At 36.9% G+C, this 12653-nt stretch overlaps 1 protein-coding gene across 1 annotated transcript in view; it reads right to left on the bottom strand.

Moving 5' to 3' along the window:
• LOC136258162 (uncharacterized) overlaps positions 1 to 12492 on the bottom strand; it is a 43306-nt gene extending 30814 nt beyond the window's left edge. Inside the window, exons 1-13 of the mRNA XM_066051478.1 lie at positions 12380 to 12492; positions 11829 to 11899; positions 11725 to 11773; positions 11143 to 11255; positions 8653 to 8842; positions 8080 to 8311; positions 5692 to 6817; positions 5473 to 5635; positions 4820 to 4980; positions 4341 to 4657; positions 3070 to 3227; positions 1886 to 2075; positions 1628 to 1832 (exon numbers count right to left, since the gene is read on the bottom strand). Of these exons, the coding sequence (XP_065907550.1) occupies positions 1628 to 1832; positions 1886 to 2075; positions 3070 to 3227; positions 4341 to 4657; positions 4820 to 4980; positions 5473 to 5635; positions 5692 to 6817; positions 8080 to 8311; positions 8653 to 8842; positions 11143 to 11255; positions 11725 to 11773; positions 11829 to 11899; positions 12380 to 12458 (3054 nt within the window). The 5' untranslated portion in view covers positions 12459 to 12492. The remainder of the gene's footprint in view (positions 1 to 1627; positions 1833 to 1885; positions 2076 to 3069; positions 3228 to 4340; positions 4658 to 4819; positions 4981 to 5472; positions 5636 to 5691; positions 6818 to 8079; positions 8312 to 8652; positions 8843 to 11142; positions 11256 to 11724; positions 11774 to 11828; positions 11900 to 12379) is intronic.
• Between the last annotated feature and the right edge of the window lie 161 nt (positions 12493 to 12653).

Below are 12653 nucleotides of genomic sequence, written 5' to 3'. Positions count from 1 at the left end.
TCAAAGATACCGTAAAAGTACATGCATAGGTATAAGAAGGCATTTAAGATATAGGTATGCATACAAATTTCTAGGGACGTAATTTTCACAGTTGCTTGGCTTTCTGCAAAATTTCATCCTCTAAAATTAACAATTATCAGGGTTAGCTCTATGCTTTCTAATAGGTAACCTAGTGAAAAACGAGCAATCCTTGAAAATAAACCATGAAAATCCTGAAATTTGTCAATCTACGTACCTTGAAAATTTGTACGTACTTGTTCATGCATTTGATTTTGTATAGATATATCTTTCAATACAGACAGATTGAATAAATGTTTCTGTTCTATTAGTGTACATAGTTATGGGTGACTGCTCTATTAGAGTATCTTGATCTTGTGTACTCAAATATGCTCCAATACAGATTCGCGATTATGTAGTATTCAATTCTTGCATAACCTTTAGAGCACAACTATACTAAACAAGGCAAATAAGTTGGTTAAAAAGTAAAGTAAGAGGTACAATAATTGCTGTACTTTAGCTTCTGGGCACTGGGAAAAGTGAGGCTTTCCACTCTTCAAGCATTTGCCCCACCCCCACCCCCAATTTCTTCACCCCTGCATTTTCATGTTTTTATGTGTACTACATGTACATGTTATTATACAATACAGTATGGCAATATTGTATATATACTAGGGGTTGTATTTACTGATATTAACAAGAAACCAGCCTTACAATACCTTCATGGAACCTTGGAAATATTGGTTAGGTATAAACTGGCCCAAAAGTGTCCTCATTGCAAACTGAAATAGTTCCAACAAGTTGCTACAATTTCTTTAAAGATATATTAAGTGGAATTACTGATATCTTCACTTCAGACAAGTGTAACTCAATAACAGCTAAGGCTACGGACTTGATTTTTCACTGTTAGATGTTGCTTCAGTCCAACAGATGTCTTGGCATACCACAGTACATACAATGCACTCATCATTTTTGTCCCATTTCTTTTCACCAAAGCACAAGGTGTAAATATGTGGTACGTAACATGTCATGACTTCCTGTTGTGACTAGCCTACACAGGAGCCATCTGCATTTTCCATAGTAACTGTATAAAGGCCACTTCACTTCTCAGTAATTGATGTCTGAGGTTACAGGGTGAACAAACAAGCACAAGAAAAAAATTAGACATTTAAGTTTGATTAGGAATCATAAAAAAAGCAGTGAAATGAACAGGTATAGATGACCACTACTTTATAATTCTATGATCCCTAATCAAACTTTTAATCCTTGTACTTGTAGGGTCCAAATGAATTGCGCTATGTGCACACTCAAGCCCTAGGGCTGCTGGGTGAGAATATTATTGGGCAAATGAAGAGGGCTTGTGACACAATTGATATGTACCATGCCTAATGTAGTCCACTTACCTTTCACCCATACTAACTACTTTGAATGCAACCACTGGAAACATTTTATACTAAACGCTTTTTTTATGTACACCGTCAAACAATGATGTGAGCATTTATGAATTCCCATGATCAAATATGTCTTGTAGACTATTAGTAACGATTGCCACACTAAATATGGCCTATCATTAATGTAACAAGTTGTAACACATACAGTATACGTACATAATAGAGACATCATATCATACCATTCCATTTTGCAAGTAGTCTGGATCAGTAGCATATACTGTCCCAACCATTGCATCAGCCTCCTCTTCAGTTACACTCATTCCATATCGTGATGAGTTGAACATTGGAGCATTATCATTCTCATCATTAATAGTGATGTTAACAGTGGCATTGCCTGTTCTGCCACCTCCATCAGTTGCAATAATAACCAGTGTAATGCTTTCCCTAATATCAATAAAAATAATAAATATTAAGTTCTCTTTTATGACTAAACGTACGTAGCTTCTCTGTCTAGTGGTGCAATTGCAGTGACCACACCCATATCACTGATGGAAAATGAATCAGAGCTACTCCCTGCTTCAATACTGTAGTTCAAACGTCCAAATCCTGAAGCCATACTATCAGCATCACTAGCAGTCACTGTTACAAGTGGTATAGCCATCATTCTGTTCTCATTTATGTCAGCAGCTATGAAAAATATACGAAATGTAATAATGGTACATTGCGGCAAGTTTACATCTTAATGCACTCCTGTACATTATAGCAATGTGATTAAAAACTGTAGGTCTCCTAATTAACATAGAACAAAACTGTTTTTTTTTTTTTTCAAATTCTCTAATTTAAGGAAAGGTGATTCAGCTATATCTAACAACCATACATAAAGTAGAAAAAATAGCTCTGTAATGCTGTGATGTATGATTAAGATAATGAATGATAAAATAATGCTGTAAACATACATACTGTATGGTTTTGATTTTCAGGCAATATGTCTGTCTCTTGGAAACTGGTCTTATAATCTGTTTATAAGCATTGAGAAATTCCGATTATAAGCATTCAGAGCTTGATACCAATTTTCACATGTTTTACACCAGTTCCTTACTTTCCAGTGCATTCACTGAAAAGTAGTTAACACTGCCATTTTATGTACAAAATATTTTACCAAGGTTGAGTGTATCAGACAAGCTCTAATAGGGCTGTATGGTAGTTGGGATTGGAGGAGAAGATAATGTTTACATAATGAAAGAAGAATAATGTAGGGATGAATTAGGCCAAGTTGTGGGCATTCAAGGCTCAAAACTGGCTAACGTAAAAGGAAATTTGTAACACAGGTTTTTATTCAACATCACCGAGCTGTACAACCACATGCAACCATCCCCAGGTTGGCCAGAGTTGATTAAGGCTCCAGACCACTTCTATGGTTTGCCACCAGGCTTGGAACAAGCAACTAGCTGAAACAAACCAACCCTGACTTATTATTATGACAGAGAAATTTGATAGTGTATTCATGTAGCTTTACCTGCTGTTATGGACAATAAGACAAGACCCAGTTACATATCGATACTCATTGTAGTATTTATACAAATGTACAATAATTAGCATTTACTTGCTGGGTAGGTAAAATTTAGGAAACTACTTTAAACTTGCATATTACATACATATTTCCACACACTGATTCACTTACTGTACTCCATAGGGTCAAATACTGGGTCATTGTCATTGATGTCAGTCACAATTATATTGACCTCCCCAGCTGGGGTGTTGTGACGAGACCCCAGTCCTCTGTCCGAAGCTGTTACAGTGAAGCCATATGATGATTTAGTTTCAAAATCCAGCATTGTGCTAAAGATATTGTAGAAAGGATAAAATCTACTACATGAGTCTTGCTAACATCTACCTCCTAACATAATGTGTGCACATCAGTACATGACAATTCTATTTTCACACATTTGTAGTTTGATAATGAAATCAACTAGTTTTACTGTGGAAACTTTCACAAGTTAGGGCACCTCCTATATCAATTTTGAGTCGAATCTACTGAGCTATCACTGAGATAAGTACTACAAAGTTTGTCTTATTTTTTTGGTATTTAATCCTTCTTTATGTATTCTTTTTCTTCTTCATTTTGCACACTTAAGAAAAATTGTAATAACTTGTGCATAACTGTCTACAAATTTGGAGGGCAGTAACACCAGCTTACCGGAAATCAGTTTGTACATGAAATAACTATCATAGTGTAAACCTTTTGTGGTTTGAAAGTACTGAGAGCATTAGCTAAGTAAATATAAAGCAAAAACCAAAATGTAAAACAGACACAATCATTCCAAATTTGAGTCAAATCTGCCCAGCCATCACTGAGATATGTGCCTTTAAAGTTTGTCTTGTTTTCTTCATTTTTTTCTTAATCTTCTTTTTCAATAAAGTCACCATGCAGAAAGTCAATTCAGCTACAAACAAGTCACCCTATAGAACATTCAGCCATCCTGTACATCTTGCTGTAGACAGTTCAGCTATACACAATACCCGGTACTGGGTTCAGTTGTGTAACAAATCACCCTAATAGCTACATGACAATCATAAATACATACCTTCACACACATAGCAGTATTCAATGATTTCTGTAGTAATGAAAAAATTTAAAAGGAAGCCTCAAAGTCAATCACATGCTGGTTTGGGGGTTGAAATTACAAAAAGAAGTGATAGCTATCTATATCCAGCAAAACAAGCTGTGAAAAAGGGCACAGCCCTCCAAAAAGGCCAGGGTGAAAATGTTAAGAAGTCAAGGTGGTGACCAAGAAATGGCTGCAATGATGTCTGCGGCCATTTCTTAGCAGCCACCTTTGTACTACTCCCAACTACATATATAATTTATTTGTATAATAAAACTTTCGACAGTTTTGGTGAGGAAGAACATTAGGTATACTACGTAGCACAAACTACATTGGTAGCACTCACTTTAGGATGACATGTCCAAGAAAGTTGTTGGTTTGGTTTTGCACAATTCTAAAATAAACGCTGTCACCACCAGTCAAAGTGAAATTGGCTATTTGTCCTGCTGGTGTGGCAGGGTCATCACCATCATGAGCTGTCACTGTGAAGATGGTATAACCAATCTCTGCATCCTCTGCTACAAACACAGTATAGTTTGTTCGATTCAGGTATGGACTGTGTTGGTTTGTGTTATCAACCAGTGTCAGTATGAACTGTGCAGTACTGGATCTCATCACATCAACACCATTGTCAGTAGCTACTATTGTGACATTATAGGTGTCCTGAAATAATATATGTATTTTAGTGGTATGGTATTTCTGATAGTATAAAATCCACACAATCGTTGTATGTTAATGTGAGGTTCCCATGTGACAGGTTTCTCTTATATCCCAGTTCATGCATCCAAATGAATGCACTACACTTAAATTACTCCAACCACTTACAGGAGCTGGAGCAGGTATGCTGACATTACTGGTCCTCATCAGCACGCCAGTGGATTGATCAATGACAAACGTTCCATCATAATCATTATCCAGTGAGTATGTTATGATATCGTAGAATCCATCGGCATCACTTGCTGAAATCATGTTACTGTATATTGCCCCTGTAGTTGTGGTAAAGTGGTGTTAAATATCTTTGAAATATCAATTATTGTATTTATTGCTCTCATATATCATTCTTGTGAGAAGGCCAAAGTTCGTGAATACAGAGAATCTCAAAACGTCTACATTTGTTGTACCATAATCCACTTATTTCATGCAAAAAAAGATCATGATAAAAAAATTTTCATATGACTAGATCTCTGCAGCACTGGTGGCTACAGCAGTAATGACATTGTTTGACGCTTGTTGCATCTTACATAGTTGAAAGCTAGTAAATAACTATGGTATAAGCTAATGGCACAGTTAATGTTCAAAAACTTTCTAAAGCTACAATTGTGCAAAAAAATGTCACACAAGAAATTTTCATGTAATTTTTGCCATACAAAAGTATTTTACAATGAAAAAGTGAATTGTGGTAATTACTATGAGAAAACTAAAGCCTGTTATGGGAAATTAGTATCTTTACTTCAAGTTACATTGAATATACTTTTTACCTGGTAGAGTATCAGTCAGTGCTGTAAAGTTATAAATTGACTGTGTAAATTGAGGTGTAAATTCATTGATGTCCATGAGATTGACTTGTACAGTAGCACTAGTGGTCTGGGGTGGATCTCCATTGTCAGTGGCTACCAATGTGAACTCATGAGAACTTGAAGTCTAAAAGAGACATACATATCTATATAATAACTATAAAACCACATACGAATACTTACCTCAAAATCAACTGCTTGATTCAGCCTGACAGAATCTCCATCGATTCTAAAGAAAGAGCCTGTTTGTTGTAGCTCTACACGAAATGTCCCTGCATCATCAATATCACTGTCAGTCACATTAAAGTCTTGGACTACTAGGTTATTCACAGGTAAACTTTCGCTAATGTTGACAGAGCTTGGCAAATTGTTGAATACAGGCCTGTTATTATTGGTCTCTGTAACTAGGATATTGACTATCCTACTGACTGAAAGTGCTGGAGACCCTCCATCAGTGACCGTGACATTTACAGAAAAGTCAGTATTGACTGGATCATTTATCACACTAGTTGTTGTAATGTTGCCACTCTGAGCATCAATGGCAAATGGAATGGTCATCATGTCTACACTCTCAATGGTAAATGATAATTCAGCATTTGTTCCATTATCTCTGTCACTGGCACTGACTTGATAAACAACATGACCACTGGCAGTCTCTTCAGACACAGAAATTATCAAACCAGGGGTAAGGTTCTCAATAATAGGTACATTATCATTGACATCCTCTACTATTACTGTGATGTTGGTTGATGTTGTTCTCCTGAACATGGCAGCACCACTGTCGGATACAGTCAATATCAACAATAGTGTTTCCTCTACTTCACGATCTAGTGGAACTGTTGGCATCAGCACAAATTCATTAGCTGTTGATCCTTGATTGATGGTAAAATTGCTAGCAAACTGTCCAGTTATTTCAGGAGTCATGGGTATGCCTTCATCACCAGAGTCATCATCATTAATGGTAAATGTGTATGTCTCATTGTCGTTCTCTGTAAAACTTATATCATCAAGGATATCAAACACTGGAGGATTATTATTACTGTTGACGACATCAATTGTAACCCTTGCTGTGGTACTCTGTGTTGGGGTACCACCATCTTGTGCAACTATTGTAATGTTATACTGATCCACCGGAAGAGCCATGCTAGAAATAATGGTATGGTTCACTACTGCAAACCGTCCACCATGGTCACCATCTAACATCAATGTAACTTGAGAGTTCAGTGTGTTAGGCTCATCTCCATCAGTAACATTAATTGTTAGCAACTCTTGCATTGCTGGTGTGTTATCTTGTACTGTGACACGTGCTCTGTATACACAAAAACACAGTAGTATAAGTATATTATGCAGTAGCTTTTGTATATATGGTGCAATAAATTTTGTGCCAGCATAACTTTTGCTGACCATGTGTGTCACATGTGTACAGCTACATCAAGACTGGTTATACAACACATTGCTTTTTACATTGTTCCTACTCAGTAAACATTTCTCCATACCACAGTTACCCATGGTGTAAGTCGGCAAGTAAAGATCCCACTTCTCTGAACTTGTAGCCACGAGTAGAGGTTACATTGCTTCCTCAATTGCAATATGACTTGTGCGTGTAACCTGTAAGGTCTGTGTGCTAGAACTAAATTTAGGAGGGAAGGCATATTTCAGAATTTCAATGGCTTCCACTATACCACCACCTTATCAAAGGTAGTAAACCAGAGCATAGAGTTAGTACATTTGTTTAAAGCATGATGCATATTGAATACTACAAAAGATTACCATTGTGACATTTATTACGTTCAACAAAAATTGATGCAGCAACTATTCAAACTCATGCCCGAAAACAATGTTTAAGCCATTATTTTCAAAATAAATTGTGGCACCATTCAAGTGTGACAACTATTGAAGGTGCAGCATTTAACGAAGGAAATTTGTACCAAATTCGACACAAAAAAACATTAGTAGCAATTTACTAGCATCTAACTATATATACAACTAAAATTCCCACCAGATATTCACCTGTTATCAGTGCGTGAGTGTATAAATCAGTTGTGGGCAGCTTTTATGTGGGTCTAAAATTACCAGGTAGATGTACATAGAGAAACAGGGGCAGTAGGTTGAGTGTGATGAATGGCCTTCTTAGAAGAAGACAAAGAAGGAATGAGAGGGTGAATTGCCAGAAATCAAATTTTGTGTCTCGTTGTACTCAAATAGCTTCTAACTAAAGAAAAACAAGACTAGCCAACTCTTCTTGGGCTTACCTTCACTAAACACCATCCCAACAATGCCATGGCTACTAAATTTTGCCAAACCTCTACTTGTGGTTTACTTAAGGTCTGCAAAAAACTGCTTACTTGCCAGTTATGAAGAAAGGATAAAATATGGTATTCTATTTGGTCAGCAATCAAATTGTTGTAGAAACATTACTTTTGTTTTGTGTTCATGTACATGTGTGAGCCATTGTTTAAAAATCCAGTCACATTTAGAAATTTTATAGGCAGTCTAACAAATGCTTGTAGCCATGGTTACAGCTGATGTGTACATGAACAATTATAATTATACTTATGTACATGCACTCACCCATCATTGTGCACAACCGGGCTTAAATCATTGTAGTCTATCAGGTTGATGGTGACTGTAGCTGTGGAAGTGAGGGTGCCGTCAGTAGCATCTGCTGCAGTCACTACAAACTCATAAGACCTCCTTGTATCAAAGTCAACTCTGTCTGAATTGACCACTATTAGAGTGCTGGTACCAGTGGAAAAACCAAATACGGTTCCAAAGGAATCAAGGCTCAGCATTGGAGTTGTTCCTTTAATCAAAAATGCATACAAACATATTATGTAGTCTGTACATGCTGGTGTGTATTGCACCCTGCTACATACTTTTTTAACCACATGACTGAAAACTGGACCAATAATTTCAGAATGGATGCATTAAAATTTTAGCACTACATTAGCAGAAAAATCATTGCGTACACAATGAACCTACTAAGTTAAACCAGAAAAATAGAAACAGTTTGTCTTGTACCCTTTTATTAATTATACCTTAAACACAACAGACACCAAATTGCAATGCAGAATAAAGATACATAGATTACTAATAGATACATAGATTACTAATAGATACATAGATTACTAATAGCTTTATTACCATCATTATCTGTGACGGTCAAAGTCCCGACTTGATGTCCATTTGCCACATTTTCAATAATATCAAATGTATAACTGTCCATGCTAAATTCTGGTGCCTCATTTCCCCCCACTGCAGTGTCCAGTACAATGACAGTATATGTGAGAGTGTCATCATCAGCAGGTACTACCTCTGTTTCTGTGACAGTGACCTAATACATTATAAATCATCATTATTATCGTCACAACACACAACACACTAGGGACCCACCAGAAACCTAAAGCCTGTAAATACGAATCTAAAGGTTAAATACAGACCAGTGATCTAATACAGAAAATATCATCATTATTATCATTACAACACACATATACATCACACTATGGATCTAAAGCTGGGACAAATCTTGACATCATTTTTAAATTTATTAACATATTTACATCACGTATTTATGCCTGAATGCTGTGCATATAGTTATATGTGCCCTGACGTCATAAAACAGTCATATATCATTTTGCATGTAAACTTTTGTTGCATTTAGTCTTTTAGACAAAAGCAACCTGCTGGACACAAATGGAAAATTGCCAGGTTGAGACAAATACTGTACCTTAATCATTTACATGTAGCTAGTAGTTATCAAACAGTAAGGTAGTGCTGTTTAGTATTAGTACTGTTTAAGTAGGAATCACCCCTAAAATGACAAGAGCTGCCTAAAATTCTACCCTTAAGAATCATCCCAGAGACATCTTATACAACAAAAAACATGTTGACGAAAAGAAGCTGCAATGAACAGCCCTCAATACTACATGAAGTAGGTACAGCCTAAGAAGAAGAAGTGCCAGACAAGAACTACAAGAATAAGCAGACAGATGAAATGTGACCAAATTTTACAAAACTGTTCCAAATTGCACATCAGGCAAAATCAAACTAACGCCTAGCTATACTATCCTAGTACTAGTTTTGACCCTCAGTACTACTCGAGGCTGGTTCTAACAAACTTCAATTCTTTTCTAGGTATTGTGGAGAGCTCGAATGGTAGTTTCAGGCCTTGTGCAGGGCCTGGCTTGGCAAGAATCGGTGGGTTACTGGTGGATGGCCTCATAATGTTGGCCAAACAATTTTTTCTGTTGATTTTGCTGCATATCAGCCACTAAGAAGCCAGCACAGCCCTGTAATCTCATGTCTGGCTTCAATCATGGTCTGCCTCTATTTTAAAGTCTACTCTTTCCTACCCTGCCACCCCCCACCCTCTTCCCCATTGTGAGCACTCGTGATACTACTTTGCTCGTTGGTGGGAAACTCTATACAAGCAGCTACAAGTACTGGAAGTGGCCTGAAAGGTAATAGATTGATGCATCTTTTGTGTAAATTTCATACGCATGCTTGCTATCCTTGGCAAGTTATGCCGGCTTGAATTCTTTAAAACCATTTATCTCAAAACTTCTAATACACGATTTGGAACGTTTTCCCAAAATTCAGTCAAGTACATGCCTCAGTCCAAGGCCAAGCCCAAGAAAAAGCATCAGATGAAAACAACGAGAAAAAGAGCCAACAAAATACAGCTGAAATCTGAAGAAATTTCTTCGTGACTTTCTATACCACTCAAGTCTTTCCTGCTACAGCGAATTGAGTGGATTATTGAACTGAATAGTTGTAGCAAAGAAAATTTTTTCTGACTCTTTGAAGTTTCCATCGTAGCATAGCTGTCACAGTTGACTATCTAGTTTAATAGATCATACAAAATGTGTTTATTGCAGCCATTACACTTAGTCTATTCAAAACTACAAAAGAATATGATAATACCTGGGATGCCTTACTTATACAGGCCCACTGAATGTTAGACACTCTCCCCTCCCTACTTTAGTGGAACCTCTGGCACTTTGTGAGTTGTGACCAACTAATTTTTGTGAAATTTACTGTTATAAAGAGGTTGTCCTTTTTGCATTGGTAAAGCCAAGGCCTATAGGAACCTCAGAAATTGCCCTTTATAAGGAGGGTAAATGTACTGTGTCCTTTACAGGAGTGTTTTTTAAGAGAGGTCCCACTGTATTATTAACGCTTGATGACAATGTAGGGTAGAGCTATGCTGTAATACCATCATTCAACTCTTGTTTCACTACTTTTTATCGCTTGGATACCTACTTCAACTTTAAATTGATACTTTTTTGTAACAATGCACATATCTGCATACAATACAACCTATATACAATTCATACAATACAATATAAATCTATACAATCTACACCATACAGCAGGATTTTACATGGTGCGTCATTTTCACCATGCAACCTGAGCAAGTTACTTTATGTGTGAGTATTTTTGCAATACAAGTGTCATAGCGAGGTATAGTGTCTGACTTTAATACTGCAGCATCATTTTGGATTACTAAGTTACGTATACATTAATTTGTTGATCTTAAATACTTTGCAAGATTTGTATCCATTGTGAAACACGTATAAATCAGTGTCCCATGTAAATAATTGGTTATATTATGTAGCATGCAGATGGACTTACTGTTATAAGAAAAAAGCTCCCAACAGCTACTTCAGATTCCAAAATCTGTTGTATACTCAGTAATCCTGTCACTGAATTGATCATCACGTCATCTTCAACAGTTGTAGGAGAAACTGTAGGACAGGCAAACAGTTCAAGTTCGCTGCTTAGTCTGCTTACATGAAATGGTCTCATTATTTATATATGTGCATTGGGATATGTAGAAGGTGGTTAGGAAAGTATGTTACTGTTTGCCCTCCTGTAACTGATACAGGCTTTTAGTTTAAATAGTACAACAAGCAAAGACTCCGTTACCCTCTGTGTCATTTCCACTGTCATGCTATTACATCAACGTTATAACATCTATAAAACTGTGACCTGGTCTGCAAAAATTGGGTGGATGGTGTTTTCCTGGTTAGTGATTATATAATTACTGGTGATGGATATCCACTGTTACGTGACCATGGAGTACACTCAAATCTTTGTACAAAGTGAACGAGTGTGTGCATGGCTCAATATTCATAATATGTAATGCATATTTCACTTAAACATTTCAGTTGTATGCCTACCATGTAGCTAGATATGTGTTGTACCTGTACTTACCTGATGTGACTTCGTACCGTAGTCCAGCATCTGAATTATCAGTTGTTGCCTAAACACAAGATGCTTCTGTAAATCGATTTATAGCAGTTAATGTAGTCCCATACCATGACTTGATGTGTAACACCCTGTATGGTGGACACTTCAAATGACGAAGCACCAGAGATAGTCACTGTGCCTGTAATAGATATTAGCACATCAGTAAATGTATACTAAGTCAGTTAAACTCATATGTAATAGCTATTTGTGTCATCAAGGTCGTAAATTAATAAATGACTTGTAGCTAAGAGAAATAAATTCTCTCAACTTGCAAGTTGTCATGACCACTATACCCCTTTGTACCTAGCTATAGCTCTGAAAGAAGCACTAATAGCTATGGTCCACTAATAGCTATGGTCCACTAATAGCTATGGTCTTTTGCCCTTATCTCCATGGCTATTATAGCAAATAATATATGGCTGCACATATTTAAGTTTTTAAACTTTTGCTTTAAGTTGCACTTGGCTGATGCAAAAGCTAAACACAGCAGCAGGTAATGGGGTAGAGGATGCATGTTGTGAAGTCCGGCCTATCACATCAGTTCCAATATCAGTAACTAGCTAGCCATAGAGCTATACCAACTGTAGAAATTCTATCCACCTGCTACACAATTGCTCACCATCGGCAATGTGGACAACTTCCAGTAGCAATAGTAGAACACAGAGAGATGCAGTAGCCTTTCTTGACTGCTGCCCCATCTTGTGCTGTTGTTCCTATGGGCTGGTTAGCCGCCTGCAAAACAACATGATATAATAGAATAAAATATTAACCACTAATAAAACCGCAACGCCCCATTCTATATTGGGAATGTCCTCATAAGGAAATTCGCGCTATCAGCCCACTTTGAAAAAGAAGACTACGCCTTCGTTAGCAATTTGTCCCTGAGGCAGTCT

This window comes from Dysidea avara, chromosome 6 (assembly GCF_963678975.1).
Source record: "Dysidea avara chromosome 6, odDysAvar1.4, whole genome shotgun sequence".
NCBI lineage: Eukaryota > Metazoa > Porifera > Demospongiae > Dictyoceratida > Dysideidae > Dysidea > Dysidea avara.
Note: the sequence above shows the minus strand (reverse complement) of the source record. Positions and strands in the feature narration are given on the sequence as shown.